Consider the following 16,772-nt stretch of genomic DNA (forward strand, 5'->3'; position numbering starts at 1 on the left):
TTTTGGCTGTGCAGGTGGTGAGGCCCTGGCACAGGTTGCCCAGAGAAGCTGTGGCTGCCCCGTCCCCGGCAGTGTTCAAGGCCAGATTGGATGGGACTTGGAGCAACCTGGTCTAGTGGAAAGTGTCCCTGCCCATGGCAGGGGGTTGGAACTGGATGATCTTAAGGTCCCCTCCAACCCGAAACAGTCTGTGATTATATGATTCCAGGTCCAAAGACATGAGCTCTAGAAGTTTTGGTTTTGGTGGTTTTTTTGTTTGTTTGTTTGGGGTTTCTCCAACCCGAAACAGTCTGTGATTATATGATTCCAGGTCCAAAGACATGAGCTCTAGAAGTTTTGGTTTTGGTGGTTTTTTTGTTTGTTTGTTTGGGGTTTTTTTTGTTTTTGGTTTGGTTTTGTTTTTTTTTTTTTTTTTTTTTGGGGGGGGGGGTTTTTTTGGGGGTTTTTTTTTTTTTTTTTTTTTTTTGGGGTTTTTTTTTTTGGAAAGTGCCGGCAGCTAAAACCACAGGGGCAGCAGGGCAGCATTCTTGAGTTCAGATAAGCATATGGTCTTGAATGAGCAGTATACGTCATTGCTTCATCTGGTAAGTAGAAATCTGTTAGTCTGTGTATATATTGTTTGATTTGAGTACATTCAACATGCACATTTTTAGCCATAAGCAAACAATTTATCATCTGTATTGACTCAATATACTCCTGTTATTATTGACTCAATATACTCCTGTTATTAGCAGCATATGCTGCAGTAGGTTTATGTAGGTAATACTAAGATCAAAATGAAGGTGGAATGATTTTTAATCTTCAGGTAATTATTTAACTTTCTTATAATTTCTGTTTTTGAGGGCAATCTTGACTGTCACCTTTACGATAATCAGCTAATAAATCCTCATGATTGTTACAACTTTATGCATAGCAGTAATCTGAACAAATTGGCTGCTGACAGGTACAATAAATTGCCAAGAATGAGTGCTGTCAGAGAATAAGTTGTTTATGTGAACATACAGGATAAGTAAATCCCATGTCATACAGTTTTATTCAGCTGAAGTTATTTGCAGTCCAGTACAGCAGGATTTATAGCATTATTTATTGTTATGAAACAAGCATGTTTATCATTAAAATGACATTGAATTTTACTCATATTTTTTGCCAGGAAATTACTGTTGACATCATCTATATCTATTTTCATCAATATTTGTAGATGATACTGTCTTTTTTTTTCTCATCTGATGTAAATTAAGAACAAAAGACCTTGTGTTTTGTGTATTTGTTAAGGCTATTTATTAATTTTATCTGTGGCACACTGAAATCTCCCTGAGTATTGTCATGAAGATTCAGATCGATTTTTTTTTTTGTCCACAAGTGTGCATGGGTACACACCAAAATTATGAAATACAAGGTTAAAATATTGAAAATTAAGTATTGAGGATTTCAACTCCTAACCTGCTATGCCTTAACTGTTTATTTTTTTCATAGTAATGAAGCTATAGAGATTTTTGAGGGTGCATAGAATATAATAATGTATAATAGTTTGTTGATTAAATATGATGACTAAAGTTAAATTACAGCAGATCTGTTTCTCTATGTAAAATGAAGATTTTGCCTGAAGCATTAAAATCTGAAAGACCTGCTGACAGGCCTGCCCTTGACAAATCGTGAGGAGTGCTGAGCATCTCTGGTTTTGACTGTTGTCAAAGGGAGTTGGATGTAAATACTGCATCTCAAAATTAGGCTTTCAGGTATTCCACACCTTATTTGTTACTATCCCTCAATATTTTAACTTCTGTTGATTCAGGGGCACTGCTGGTCTGGTAGAAAGTCAAAAAAGGTTCAGTTTTGGCTCACACATCTTCAGAAACTTTCTCTTACCAGGTGTTTCATATTTACAGTTCTTACTGATAGTTGTTACTGTCCACATACTGTTGCAAACTTGATAATATTCTCCAGTGTATTCTGAAATACAGAATGCTGCACACAAGCTGGATTATGTTCATGGATTATGTTTATGGATCCTTCTTCTGACCCTCTGTCTCCCACCAAATGACGTAAGAATGGCAAAATAAGTGCAAAGGAGAAGGAAAAGTGAAGTAACTGCCCAGACGTGAGGAGCATGACAATAAGCGTAAAAAGTGGTTGGGGTGTAAAATAGGTATCTGTGAGGATTTGTGGAAAGTTGGAGCGGTGTGAAAGCTCTTGCAAAGCTGCTTGGACCAACTAGGGAGGGGAGAACCATGCAGGAAGATATCATGTTCATCAGAGCAGGGCAGAGTTAGTTTTACTGCAAAGAAATTTCACTTGTGACACACTAGCAGTGCTTGCCTGTGAGTGTATGGCTGCGCCACAAGTACAACAAAGGAAATACCAGCACACAAATGGTCTGCAACTGCTTTTTTTTTCTGTCTGTGCAGTCTCCAGAGTAAATCTGTGTTTCATTGTGAAGAGCTGTGCTTAGGAAGAGGTTAATTGGTAATTTCAAAATCCTCCAGCAGGATTTTCTGGCATGAGCTTGCTTTCAGCAAGCAGTAAATGCTTGACCATATTCAGGAATTGCTCATTGACCGGTGACATTGTCGTATATTTCATGTAGCTATCGTATTTCTGTTGCCAAGGCTGACATAACCCAAACTGCAGAGCTCTTTCCTACTTTCCATGTGTTGCTGCATGAAAGCACCACTTCCCAGGTCCTGCTGAGTTTTCCCAGCTTTCCAGGGGTCCTCTCCAGCTTCCTTGGAATCCTCTCCATCTTCCTAGTGACCTTCTCAAGCTTCCTGGGGATCCCTTCCAACTTCCTGGAAATATTCTCCAGTTTCCTGGCATCCTTTCTATCTTCCCAGGGATCCTTTCCAGCTTTCCAAGCTCACCGCCACTCTCCCCCCTAGTCAGTATCCTACTTAGCCAAGTTACGATCTCCATCTCCTTTGTGAGATCTCCTGGTTTTCAGTCTGGTTGCCTCTATCAACCACCAATCATAAGCATTGTATAGGATCTGTCATTTTATTTCTTTCTCATTATCTTTACCCTTAAAAATTCTGTCCTCTGGTTCTTCCAAGAACTTCATGTTACTGTGGTCCTGTCTCCCCGAGCTGTGTCATTTTCTATTGGTGCTTTCTGTTGGAGAATTTCCCCTCTCCATTTTTTTCTTGGTTTTACTGGGACATTGTACTCTGCTCATAAAGGATATGGAGTCTCACAGATTGTAGCAGTTTATGCCTCGCTGCTTCTGATGTGTGTCCAGCTCGGTTCTAATTGCAGAATCGCACAGTTTCCTCTCCCTGGCATCCTTTGGAGCAGCATAGACCTGGATCACAGCACAGTTAAAAGGCTGTCTTCCTGAACAAGTCATGATGATAATTAAGTTGCCTGGGTTGTAGCCAAGTGGTGCTTTTCTGTCCCTATCACTTAGGATTGTGCCAATTCCTCTTTTATGTTTTATTTTGTCATGTAAGAAAATGATCTCGCTATCTGCTGTCTCTCCCTTGCCTGGCCACCTGGCTTTTAAGATACCTCTATGTCATGTTGCTACCTTTGTAATTCATTCATTAGTAAGGATATTTCACCAGGGTGCCAACGTGGTCTTACATTCCAGGTTCTGTAAGAACTAGAGAGGGGAGGTGATTTTTACCTCTTAGGCATGCTGATAATAAAATACTACATTTAGTTCTGTCTTCCACACTTTAAAAAGGATGCAGGAGAATCTCACTGGATCAGAAAAGTTACAAAAAGTCATTTGAGGGCTGTAGGAGATGTGTTCCAAGGAAATGTGTAGCGAGCTGAAGGTGTTTAGCATATCAAAAGGAAGATCAAGAAGAGATATGATTTTCGTATATGATTACCTTCACTAGAAGAAAACACTGAGCACTAAAGGCTTTTCAGCAGAGTAAAGGAAGGCATAAAAAGAACCAAAGGCCAGATATATTCAAATTAAAAATAAATCAGGAATGTATTTCTAACAGTTTGTGTGAGTAGAACACTGAGCATAGTTTCAGAGAAGTGGTGGATTCCCCTTGAATCCTCAAATCTCCTTCCTTGGGAGCTGTATGCTGTTTCCACAGTGACTTTCTGCGATAGTTTGGTACACGAGCTTGAGGCACTCATGTATTTTTTTTCTCTCTCCTGATCTCCCAGCACCTGAAAATCCAGGTCTACCTGGTGCTTGATAACTGCTCTGAGATGTGCCTCCATAGCTCTTCTGTAAGAGTCAGCCAACCAGACCCCCTGCCTACCACTTCCAGTGCTGATACAGGTCAGGCACTGCAGGGACCACACAGTACGGGGCAGGCGAGAGGTGCAAAATACTCAAACTGCACTAAAAAATAAAATTCCCTGAAATGCCATTTATACACATGCTTGAAAAATCTATCTGAGGAGTTAATGACTATTTCTAATGGCTTGGAGATGTTGGTTGATGAGAAACTGAACATGACAGGCACTGTGCATGTGAGCCCAGAATCCTCCCATGTGCTGGGCTGCACCCCCAGAGTGTGAGCAGCAGATCAAGGGAGGGGATTCTCCCCCTCTGCTGCGCTCTGGGGAGATACACGCACCCCTGCCCCTGCAGTCCTGATCCAGCTCTGGGGATCTCCTCTGAGTCCAGAGGAGGCCACGGAGATGCTGTGAGGGCTGGAGCAGCTCTGCTCTGGAGCCAGGCTGAGAGAGCTGGGCTGGTTCAGCCTGGAGAAGAGAAGGCTCCTTAAGGGGAGACCTTAGAGCAGCTCCCAGTGCCTAAAGGGGCTACAGAAAAGCTGGAGAGGGGCTTTGGACAAGGGCCTGTAGGGACAGGACAAAGGAAAATAGCTTGAACCTGACAGAGAGAGATTGAGATGAGCCCTTAGGCAGAAGTTCTTCCCTGTGAGGGTGGTGAGGCCCTGGCACAGGTTGCCCAGAGAAGCTGTGGCTGCCCCATACACATGCTTGAAAAATCTATCTGAGGAGTTAATGACTATTTCTAATGGCTTGGAGATGTTGGTTGATGAGAAACTGAACATGACAGGCACTGTGCATGTGAGCCCAGAATCCTCCCATGTGCTGGGCTGCACCCCCAGAGTGTGAGCAGCAGATCAAGGGAGGGGATTCTCCCCCTCTGCTGCGCTCTGGGGAGATACACGCACCCCTGCCCCTGCAGTCCTGATCCAGCTCTGGGGATCTCCTCTGAGTCCAGAGGAGGCCACGGAGATGCTGTGAGGGCTGGAGCAGCTCTGCTCTGGAGCCAGGCTGAGAGAGCTGGGCTGGTTCAGCCTGGAGAAGAGAAGGCTCCTTAAGGGGAGACCTTAGAGCAGCTCCCAGTGCCTAAAGGGGCTACAGAAAAGCTGGAGAGGGGCTTTGGACAAGGGCCTGTAGGGACAGGACAAAGGAAAATAGCTTGAACCTGACAGAGAGAGATTGAGATGAGCCCTTAGGCAGAAGTTCTTCCCTGTGAGGGTGGTGAGGCCCTGGCACAGGTTGCCCAGAGAAGCTGTGGCTGCCCCATCCCTGGCAGTGTTCAAGGCCAGGCTGGACAGGGCTTGGAGCAACCTTGGTCTCGTGGAAGGTGTCCCTGCCTGGAGCAGGGGTCTTCAAAGTTTTTAAGACCTTTTGGTCTTCCAACCCAAATCATTCTATGAGTTCTTCAGGCTGACTTCTTCACCAGTGGAAAGCTTTTTCTTTCAGCAGCATCATTTAAATTGGAGTTCCATAAGAAACTGAATTGCCCATAATCACTATTATATTCTGCCAGTTGTATGCAACTTACGGCCTCCTCAAACGGCTGTAATTTTTCATGGTCGTCATTTTGAGAATGCAGGACAAAATTTTCTGCCACAACAGTCTCATTCTGCACCACATTCTGGTAACATTTAAATTCACCTTCATCCTCAAAGCATCTTTCTTCTCCATGGAACAGTTGTTTGTGATAAATGTCTTTTAGCAGAACATCTTAACTGATGTGAAAGTCAAAATTGCTAAAGCTTTAAAGCTTGGAATACTTGTATATACCCTAAGTAATATGTAAAGGGGCATTGTCAACTTGAACTTTCCAAAGCTATTTATCTTTAGAAATTTTTTGCTAACTTCAGGGCTTGTAAGGAAACTAATCCAGAAAAGAGTTGATGAGTTTCCTACTGATGTCTGTAAAGCTGCATGTCCTGCAAGGCAGAGGAAGGAACGTGGCACAAAACAAGAAAGGTACTTTCACCCAATGATGTACACACAGAAATGTACTCAACCTGCATTCCCATGAAAAACAGTGGTGACAGCCCTTAATGGAATCACAGAATGGTTTGGGTTAGAAGGGACCTTAAAGCTCATCCAGTTCCAACCCCTGCCACAGGCCGGGACCCCTTCCACTAGAGCAGGTTGCTCCAAGCCCCGTCCTACCTGGCCTTGAACACTGCCAGGGATGGAGCAGCCACAGCTTCTCTGGACAACCTGTGCCAAGGCCTCAGCACCCTCACAGGGAAGAACTTCTGCCTAAGAGCTCATCTCAATCTCCCCTCTGTCAGGTTAAAGCCATTCCTCCTTGTACTGTCCCTCCAGGCCCTTGTCCAAAGCCACCCTCCAGCTTTCTTGTTGGCCAACTTTAGTTACTGATTTAATTATCTATGGGCCCTTAGAGGCTATTTTTCATGTTAAAATGATTAAGGCTTCTGGTGGAAGAAGCTTCCAGATAGCTCCCTATCTGTTGTATGGTTTTAAGAAATACTAAGCTGGTGATAGAGTGTTCATGGATATGTATTGAGGAGACAGTGGTGACATGTTTCTCAGGTCTTCTGTTCTAGATGTACTATTAGGAATATTTTACAGATGTAGTAAAGGTGCACAGGTAAAACCAGTTGTTTCTTTTGGCCTAAATAAAAAATAACAAGGACTACTAATGTTACAAATGCCCTGTAACTTCAGGAATTGGAGAACTTGGAACTCTGATGTAAACCATGTAATTTTACAGTCATCACAGTTTTCAGATGCATGTAGGTTTTTCTGTTCTGGTGGGAGTAGCTTTTCTTGCCTATTTTTGAGTGAGAAGTGGATTATTTCTACATTACTTCTATCATAGTGACTTTCTGATTTTTTTACTGACTTAGGAGAGTTTAGTCTCATTCTTTCAATGATTATTGTTTAAAGATGTAATATGATTGCTGAGATGTATTTTTGGGTGGTATCTGTTTTGAAATCTATTATCAAAGAATATTTAAACCAGGAGCATCTCCAGCTTTGAATGCTTGAATCCAATATTTTTTATCTTAGGGAGGACTTTATACACCTTACTGCAGCCTGAATAATAATTTGGTAGTCTGTGTACATGTATGACACTTATATTGACCATCAGCCTGCACTAACAACAGCTTTAGTTTTTTCTTACAGTTGTTAATTTCGTTTCTCACTCCTTAACATTGAAAGGGTTCAATATAAAAGGTAAATATTAAGCTCAGAATTCTGTGTCAGTTGGAGGGTTTTTTCATTGTAAAATAATTGAACCTTGTTACTCTGTGAGCTTTGCAGTAGTTTAATTTTGACAGCTGCACTACAGACAGTAAATTAAAAAAAATAAATAAAAGGAAATTTTCCTGTAGCAAATTTAATCTGTCTGTGATAGCACAGGACCCATTTTATGAGGCCACATTTATTCTCATAATTGGCTATTTCCTGTCCTTAAATGCCTATTTATTCATGTCTGCCACTTTTTTCTCAGTTTATTGGCCCTACGGTCACCACGCTATCTTTCTCTTCAAAATCAATTGACATTTTATGAAAAGAGTTTGCTAGATGTTTAGTTTAGTGAAAGTGGCATACAAAACATGTGCTTGTCACATTAAATAATCACTGTTGAAAGCAGAGTATTCAGTGACTTAACTGTATATAAAATATATTCGTTTACTTTATTTCAATGCTGTTATTGTTTTTATTTAGAGTTAATGAATTGGCAAAACATTACTGGGGGATGCTATCAGAAGTATTCCAAATAGTGGTTTTTCATGGAAATTCCAGAGCAGTGCACAGTGGCATTACATTTGACATAGGTGTTGAATTTCTCAGCATGCTCAGAGTTGCAATCTAGGAAAGCTGAAATTAGTGGACTATACAAATTAAAATATTAAAACGTCTAAGCTATGCACAGACTAATGACTCACCCTAAGGTATTCTTGCTCTAATTAAACACTTGTGGACAGCCCTTTGTTAGCAGTGATACTCTTTTCCTGTCAATGCTCTACCTTTTATTTTTAAAGGTGTTGCAAAGCTATTTCTGCTGGCTTGCACGTACAAAGCCATTCTTCATTAGCTCAGTGTACAGTACAACCAGGGTTTATTCAGAAGGGGGATCAAGAGGGGTGGATTGGCTTCAGCCATTCTGTGCAGTTATAAGCAGTCCCTGCTCATTACAACGTGAGATATCTTATTATGTAGGGGGTTGTGGCATCAGATTTTATCCTAGATGCCTGCACGAAGCTTTGACCCCAAGTCATGCACAGCTTACTGCAAGAGAGCTGAGCCTTTTGGGTGGTGCTCCAGTCCTGATTCTCTGTGCTCAGTCATGCCAACTCCACCACAGTTAAGGGTTTTGGTTTTTTGTTTGTTTTTTTTTTTTTTTTTTTTTGGTTTGTTTTTTGGGGTTTTTTTTTTTGTTTTGGTTTGGTTTTTTTTTGTGGTTTTGGTTGGTTGGTTGGTTGGTTTTGTGTTTTTATTTTTTTGGTTTGGTTTATTTAAGATTTTTACTGTTCTTAGGTGAATGGCATCAAAAATGTTCACATCTGAACTTCCAATCTGTATTTATACAAGAAGTGTAATTAAAAAGCACAATTTGCATCCAGAGCTGGATTTTTAAAATCCTCTTTGGCTGCATTCGAGTAAGACACATTAATTAACCTTGTTTCTAGTGTCTACATTCTTTTTAATATTTAATGTTCACAGGGATAAGAGGTTGTAGCTTTAAAAAAAAAAAAAAAATCAAGCAAGTGGCATAGGTTGAAGCTGAAGAGAAATCCTTCCGCAAGCTGGGAAGGAGTGGGATTTCTACTTATTTTTTCTGTCTGGCTGAATGCAAGTAAGCCAGTGTGCTCTGGCTTGATGTGAAGAAAACTGCATGCTGATGGAGAATGTTTGTTCGTAGGTGCCAGGTTGACCTGTCGACCCTGAGTAAAGAGCAAACCCACAAGCTGGAGATGCCACTGGAGGAGGGAGAGGGATACCTGGTGCTGCTGGTCACTCTCACAGCCTCAGCTGCAGTCACTATCTCTGACCTCTCCGCCAACTCCCTGGAGGACCAGAAGGAGCGAGAGGAGATACTGAAGAGATATGTATGCAGTACTTCTCTTTTGCCCTTTGCTTTCAAAACATTTGCTTATATAAATGCTAACTAGTAGAGGAGGAAAGATATAAATATATCTCTTATATTCTTATCACACTCAGCCAGTGACAATCATTTAAGCTAGTTACTAGTGTTACCACAGCTGGTATAGTTAACATCAAGGAGGATACAAATCCTCTTCATGCAACAGGGCTTTTTAACATAGTGATTCAGGTATTTGACGGGGTTAAAGAAGTTAGTTTTACTGCCTCGCAGATAATTTTACCAAGTACAAAATAACTAAGGGGTCAGTGAGTGACTGTATACTTTCTAGTGAGTGTTTACTCCAAATAGTTTGGCATGCCAGTAGTTTTCAGCTTTTTTGATGGCAAGAAAACTTTTTTTTTTTTTGCCTGCACATTAGAGGCTAGAGCAGTATTTTGTGTCATCAAAATAGTGGTTTAAACCAATATTTCTATTTCAAAATATTCCAAAGCAAATTATTTTTATTTTCCACAATCTCACATTACTCAGAATCTGTGTAGTTTTATCAAAGCAACAGAGAGGGGAGCTCTTACTCCAGCATTCCCTAATACCTAAATCACTAAAAGTGACTGTCTCACTACACATGGAGAAATAAAAAAAAAAAAAAAAAAAAAAGCAGAAGCAAAGCTATTTCCACTTAAAATTACAAAGCTTTTATTGTACAATGCTGCCAGGTGTTTAGAAAGGCTTCTCTAGACACTCAGGCATTAAACCAAACTCTGCTAACAAAGAGCCACTTAATTTTTTATTTTTTTTTAGATTTTAAAATATTCCTATTCCATGACTGACATCCTTTCAATAACTGGATTTAATAAAGATGTACCTTATCAGGCTGTGCAGATAACATGAAGTGCTAGTACTAATGCTGTACAATATTCTTCAAACAGATTAGCAGGATGTGTGCTTCAGCAAATTTATTCTGGCTATCTCCACTGAATCAGCTGTCTGCTAATGCTTGTACAACTCATACACCAATAGTGTTATCATAAACACAGTTTAATAGAGGTGACTTAGTGAGGCTAAACATAATATTCCTAAACCAACTGAGAGCTAAGGTATTGTGCACCATCTTTGAAAGATAATTACAATTAAGAGAGTTATTGCACATTTTGGAATTCACATAGACAGCCTGTGGCTGTCAGACTAAACCTTAATAAATATAATAAATTTCTGGTGGCTATGTTTTTGAAGTGGCATACTTCCTACTACCAAGTGCAACAGTACCATATTTCTGTGGATTATTGTGTGTGGTGATATGGCAGCCAAGTGATACTGATAGATTTGATAATTTCAGTAGCAGTATAGAAACATGTGGCAACTGTGTATTATTAATTGGTTTTCCTAAAATTTTCAAATTTTTTTGTCACCAATTTGAAGCAATGTAAGCAATGTAAGATCAACCTATTTATTTCTGTTTCTTACATATTCAATGGATATGTGTATTTTCTTGTTTTTACCTTACTGTAAGCATTTGAAAACGTTTATATTTTTTGGAAGATGTTCATACTGCAGAAGCATGAATTTCTCATTTTGTGTTTTGGAAAATTGTAGCATCTATGTACCGTTGTGATAAATTCTACTGTTATTATTAAAATGACTGGTGGGCAGCAGAAGAAAGAAATGATAAGGATTCATGAAATTCAAGTAGTTTATTTTTACTAATGTTTGATTTGTCTTTGGTATTCATCTCTCTCCTTCAGAACTGATACAAAGGAAGAGTATGCAATTAGCAAGATGTACTTTTCCCTATTGAGTGGCTGTATTTTGGGGTTTCTTTTTTGTCCTCTTAAAAAAAATCTAGCCACGATTTGAGAAATGTATTTTGCACCATTTCTGCAGCCAAAAACAGTTCATGAGCTGACCTTGCCATCAGATCAAATAACCTTGGAAAATGACTCTATTACTGTCATTTAACCATTTGTAGCTGAACATCAGAGCCTTACAAATTAAACAGGCATTACTGTTTGAACCATTATTTTACCACAATTGTCTGAAAAGATTAATTCCTTTTGGGGTGAGGAAGGGGGCGCATTAATGGGTACGACCAAGAGAGATTGTATGACCTTTTCAGAACGGGTGTGCTGAACCCCTGGTCCCCCTTGTCACAGTTTAAAAACCAGAGGAGCTAGTTTAGAGAAGAAGTTGTTAGCATTCCATTTTTATTATGACATTTCACAGTCATCCCATTTAATGTCCCTTGACCAGATTGTCCACCGTGAGACGATGGGTTTGAAATGTTATTTAGAGCATTGATAAAAGGTGAGCAGTTCTAAGATGACAGCGAGTCATAAGGCTGGTGGTGTGACATTAATTTTCTCCATAACAGAGATGGAATAAGACGTCATGGTGACAAGCTGTCAATCAGTACTGGCCCCTCAGTGTATCTTGATGCTATAGGATGGGGTATTGCATCTCCCATAATAGAGCTGAACTGAGATGCTCTCCCTGACAGCTGCTGCAGCCATACAGAAAATATATTATACAGCCTTTCATTAAAGAAATAAAGAGGACTCATCTCCAGAGCATTTCAATCTTTTCCCATCTATTGAGGGCTGAAAAGATTCACAGCAAATCATGGATTCCTCTGCTATGGAAATTTCAGGCTTCAGGAACCATGCAGGTTTTGAGGCCTTCAACAATAATCATAAATAAGAAGACAGAATATCATCTGATAAATCATTACTTAAAGTTATGTATTTAAAGTAATGTATTAAAGTAATTTTCTTCTCCCGCAGCCTCTGCCACGGCATTGTACCCATTTCCAGCAGTCTCCACAAGTCATGATGTGCAGTAAATAAATCTAAGCCAGATGTCTTGCTGGAACTAAAAGTTCAAAAATAATTATTCTGTGGGATGCTGACAAAGGTAGCAAAGTGAAATACAGCACTGGTGTCTTTTGGCAGAATAAACTGACCAGAGTGAAATTTGGAGAAAAGGGGACAGTACGGCACTGCAGGAAGGGGGGCAGTCACTTGACTTGCCCTGTGTTTGGCTTTTGCTTTGTTTTCTTTCTGCAGCTTTGTGTTTGTTTTGTTCATTGGGAAACTTGGGTGAAACAGAGAAACGTTTTTGTAAATCCTTTTACTTTCATCATGGTATTTGAGCAGAATTATCCCTGTTGTGGTACCAGTTCTGATAAGAAGCATCCAAACCTTGATCGTTACTACAATAAATGAAGGATGGTGCCAACATGCTTTTGAATTTTAACAGTGCTATCTGTAACACCGTCTCTGCCACCTTCAGTGTGTAAGCACACAAGCAGAGGGTTGGGTGCTGATTAGATTTGACTAACAGTATTTTTAAGCTGTATTTCTGGTGATTAACATATTAAAAACTGTAAAAATATTATTAATAATTATCCCATGATAACATGCATGCATGTGTTCATATGTATATAGCATGTGGGGTACTACACTTAACTGAGTTCCTCCATTCCGTATACCAAGGTCAAACCTTCACTGTAACCAGTAGATGGTCAGTTGGGGCTTGTGAAATTAGTATGAGGTGATTTAACTGTTAGAATTGTCTTACTAATAAAAAGATGGGGATGCATATTATACCCATTTTAATGTGTAAGTTATCTATGCATAAACATAGTGTACCTTTTGCAAGATGACATTTACATTTCTTTTAAACAGTGCCTGTGGTTTTCAGATCAGTGATGTTTATTCTGGTTTTCTGTAACAGTCAAGGTTGCCTTCATCGTAATTTAAAGAACTGTTGACCTGGTGTTTTACCTGATGTTAGTGCTTTCTAGAAATCTGGACATTATCATAAGCAGTGGAAAAGTTTTCACCTGCACTACATTGAAATTTTAGAAAAGGCCACAGGCATTAAATGCATTAGTCCAGATTTTAAAATACTTCAATATAAAGGTACATGCTAGCATTTATGAGCAAGACTTGCAAAAGCAACCAAAAACTAGGCCACGTAAAAATACATGATTTAAAATTAATTTAAAAAATCTAATTTTAGTCATCTCTTTTGGAGTTCCTCCCCTAGGTTATCTAAAACTGAATGATAATAACACGTTGATTATTAATTAATTGTAGATTTAAAGTTGCACTCAAGATTCTATCATTTGAAATTCTGCAACTATTAAAATATTTTTGAAGCTAGATCTTGGGAATTTTAGCATTTCACACCTAACTGGTGCAATACTCCCAGACTGTTACTTCTAGTTAATTGAAAAAAGATAAGCAACAGAACATATTTTCCAAACAGCTTTCTAAACTATGTTAGATGAATAAATGCAAGTGTTAGCCTACTCTTTAATTTTTAATTCCTCTTTTTAGTATCTTTTTATATTGCTAAGATGTATGTTAAAAAAAAAAAAAAAGATTTCTAGTAAGTGCTTTCTGCCATGGAATTAGAATCACCTTTTAAGTCTTTTTTTTTTTTTTTTAATATAAATATATTTTTGCACACGATTATTATGAAATTTATGCTATTAAGTCCTCTTTTGATTGTTTTTGCTCTTATTATTTGCAAGCTAGATGCAAGCTTACAATAAAAAAACCAACATTGACCCTAAGTCACTGTTCAAAATTTTGTTGGAGACATCAAAGTGAAAAATAGGAAAAATAGAAAAATACAAAAAAACAGAAAATGTGAACATAGATCTTACAGAAGTAGTCAGGAAGGTGAACTGTTTCATTGTATTAATTTCATTAATACACTGATAAATTTAAAATTTGATGGGCATTTGTTTATGGGGATTAAGGCAGTAGAATTGGTGATGTATTTAATAATTCATATTCTTGTTTTTCCTTTGCATTTTTTGACTGGGAAGTTAAAGTTGCGAAATACTGAAAGAAACACTGACAGCTGTACATTCTTCAGAAAATAATGTTTAGAAGTATGGGTACATTAGACAAAATTACACTAACATCTGGGCGGGGAGAAGACTATTAATATTGCTTTGGTTTGTCTTTTTTGCAATCCAGAATTGTTTTTCTTTTTATTATTTTTTAGAGCCCAATGATGATGTTCCATAACATGAAGGATGTGGGATTTCTTCAGGTGAAGGTCATCAGGGCAGAAGCATTGATGGCAGCTGATGTCACAGGCAAGGATTCATTTAGGTTCTGTAATAGTAAATATTGTAGTAAAACTGGACCTTTTAAGAAGTGAAACATATTATGTTTAAAACAGAAGTTTATCTAAAGATCATTGTCTTCACAGATCTCAGCCTCACCTTCTACTCATTAAGAAGAAAACCTGCAAACAAACAAAACGTTTGAAAGCAAGGCAGCAAGTCATTCTAGTGCTAGCAGAACACTACATAGGTTACTTCTGAGGAGGGTGAAATATACGTTTTTCTCCATCAGCCGTCCTCGAAAAAATACATAGAAAAGAATTCTTTTTCTAGTAGACAAAAAAATACAAAACTATCCAAATTAAAGATGAATTCCAGAGGACTCAGCAAATGAAAGGTGCTACATTTAGATACAACTTTAAATTTGTGGCCAAAAGAACAGCTTGGTATCTGGCAGATACTTACGAAAGCTGTGGCTGATTTCCGACATTTCAGAGATTTTAGAGATTTCAAATAAATGCAGCTTCCTGTAACTACTGCTTGTCTGTTTAAGAAAGGAAATAAGAAAATATTTTTTTATTTTCTGTTTTTGTAACATAAGCTGGATGGATAATTCAACCTTTTGCTTTTCAAAATAAGAAAAAGTATTTCAGCCATACTGGCCATATTTCTCCAGAAATATCCAGATTATCTCCTGTAAGTACAATCACCTTCACACTGCACAAGTTGAATGGAGCAAAATGAGCTGCTTCTGTGTCAGAAAACAGCCATCTCTGCTTTAAAAAAAAAAAAGTTAAAAAAAGAAAATTATACTAATCTAGCTGGTTTAACTGCAAATTGGACATTGTTCTGTTACAGGAGCAGAAGTCGATATATAGCAATATATTCACTTTTTAATAGTTCTTTGTGAATTAACATGAGCATCAGTATTTTATTTTTTTTTTCCTCAGCCAAGTTAGCAGCAAAGATTTTATTGCTAGAACTGATGATCCAGTTTATGGCACACAAAATAACAGATTCTATTTTCGGGGAGGTTGGAGAAATGCTTCTAAAGATTCCTCCCTCTGCTTTGACCTTTTAATCCAATGTGGTCTGAACAGAGAGGGAGATTAAGTTATTCAAGGGCAAATGGGATAATTCAGTCCCTGACCTCGTTCAGTCTTCGACTTTTCCAGATCAACATGTCATTTATGCTGGTTGAACAAATTTTTTGGAAATATGTTTGATTCAATTAGAGATGTCCAGAGCTACCAAAAATTTTCAGACGTCATTTACAGTGGCAGTCAGGAAGATGGGGAAGAACAGTCGATACTTTCCCATGTCCCATGTATTCTGTTAATTGGCAAGAAAAAGATGTTTATATGGCAGATGTGGTTTGTAAGATGGCTGTGCATTCCAGACACTGCAGAAATTGTGTATTTTGGACAAAAATACCTGGTATTCTGAAAAGAGGTTTTATTAATTGCTGCAGTAATTTATATTTACTTTTAGTAACTTGTGGGTATGTACAGATCATTCATTTCAGATTGAACTTTGACTAACAATTTTTGGAAATAAAGTAGTCATTTGGTGATTCAAATTTGATTTGCAAAAATAGTTTAAAACTGGACCCTCCACCTTTATTAAATGGGCAATGTTATTAGTCAGTGTAGAGAGCACTGTCATCAGTGGTATAACTTACATGACTAAGGATTGCTTCCTAAGGACTAGTTTGCTCTTCTTACTATGTTGTTTTTTCAGAGTTAATCTTCTGCCCTCCCCTGAGTCTGAAAAGTAGCTGAAACACCTGTATAGTACCTGTGTGGTTTGCTCTGCTTCCTGTCTGCTGGACATATCCCATTTCACTTTCAGGAATCTTTTCATGTGAAGCAGTAAATTAAAATTTATTAGTTTGGGCTGAGTGGGTTTTAAAAATCCTTAATATTCCATCATTATGCATAAATATAGACAGAAAAAAGATTTCTGTAATCTTTTAAGTAGTCATCAGTCTTGCTACAGTTGCAGGGATTTTTTTTTTCCTTTCAAAATGTGAAATTTTTCTTTTGTTACCATACATTCATTGAGCAGCATTGTAATACTGTATTAACTCTGCGTGAATAAAGAGCAATTGAGACTCCCATTGAATGAATGAGTAAAAGGCACAAATTACTTTTTAATGAAACCCTCAATTCTTCTCCTTTCCTTAGAAAGCCCATAGCCTTGTTCAACTGAATGTTACTACAGTAGGTCACTTCAGTTAAGCCCCTAATAAACTATTGACAGTCAAGGACAGTTTTTATTCCAGTCTCAATAGCCCCATGCTGGACAGCGTGTTTCAAATTGTTAAGGTTAGTACAGATATATTTTTAAAAGAGAGAGATTAAGGGTGGTGGTTCATGCCTCAGTTTACAAACAGCCCCTTCCCCCCATACAAAAGTATTGAACAAGGTGGCAAGG

The 16,772-nt window shown here is 38.5% G+C and overlaps 1 protein-coding gene across 1 annotated transcript in view; it reads left to right on the plus strand.

Moving 5' to 3' along the window:
- The window catches only part of MCTP1 (multiple C2 domains, transmembrane 1), a gene marked incomplete at its 5' end in the record, with an annotated part of 149,576 nt that overhangs the window by 25,442 nt on the left and 107,362 nt on the right, over positions 1–16,772 (plus strand). The window contains 2 exons of the mRNA XM_010023972.1: positions 9,077–9,263; positions 14,273–14,366. Coding sequence (XP_010022274.1) covers positions 9,077–9,263; positions 14,273–14,366 — 281 coding nt within the window. The remainder of the gene's footprint in view (positions 1–9,076; positions 9,264–14,272; positions 14,367–16,772) is intronic.

The sequence above is a fragment of the Nestor notabilis genome, unplaced genomic scaffold, assembly GCF_000696875.1.
Source record: "Nestor notabilis isolate BGI_N333 unplaced genomic scaffold, ASM69687v1 scaffold4611, whole genome shotgun sequence".
Classification (NCBI taxonomy): Eukaryota; Metazoa; Chordata; class Aves; order Psittaciformes; family Psittacidae; genus Nestor; species Nestor notabilis.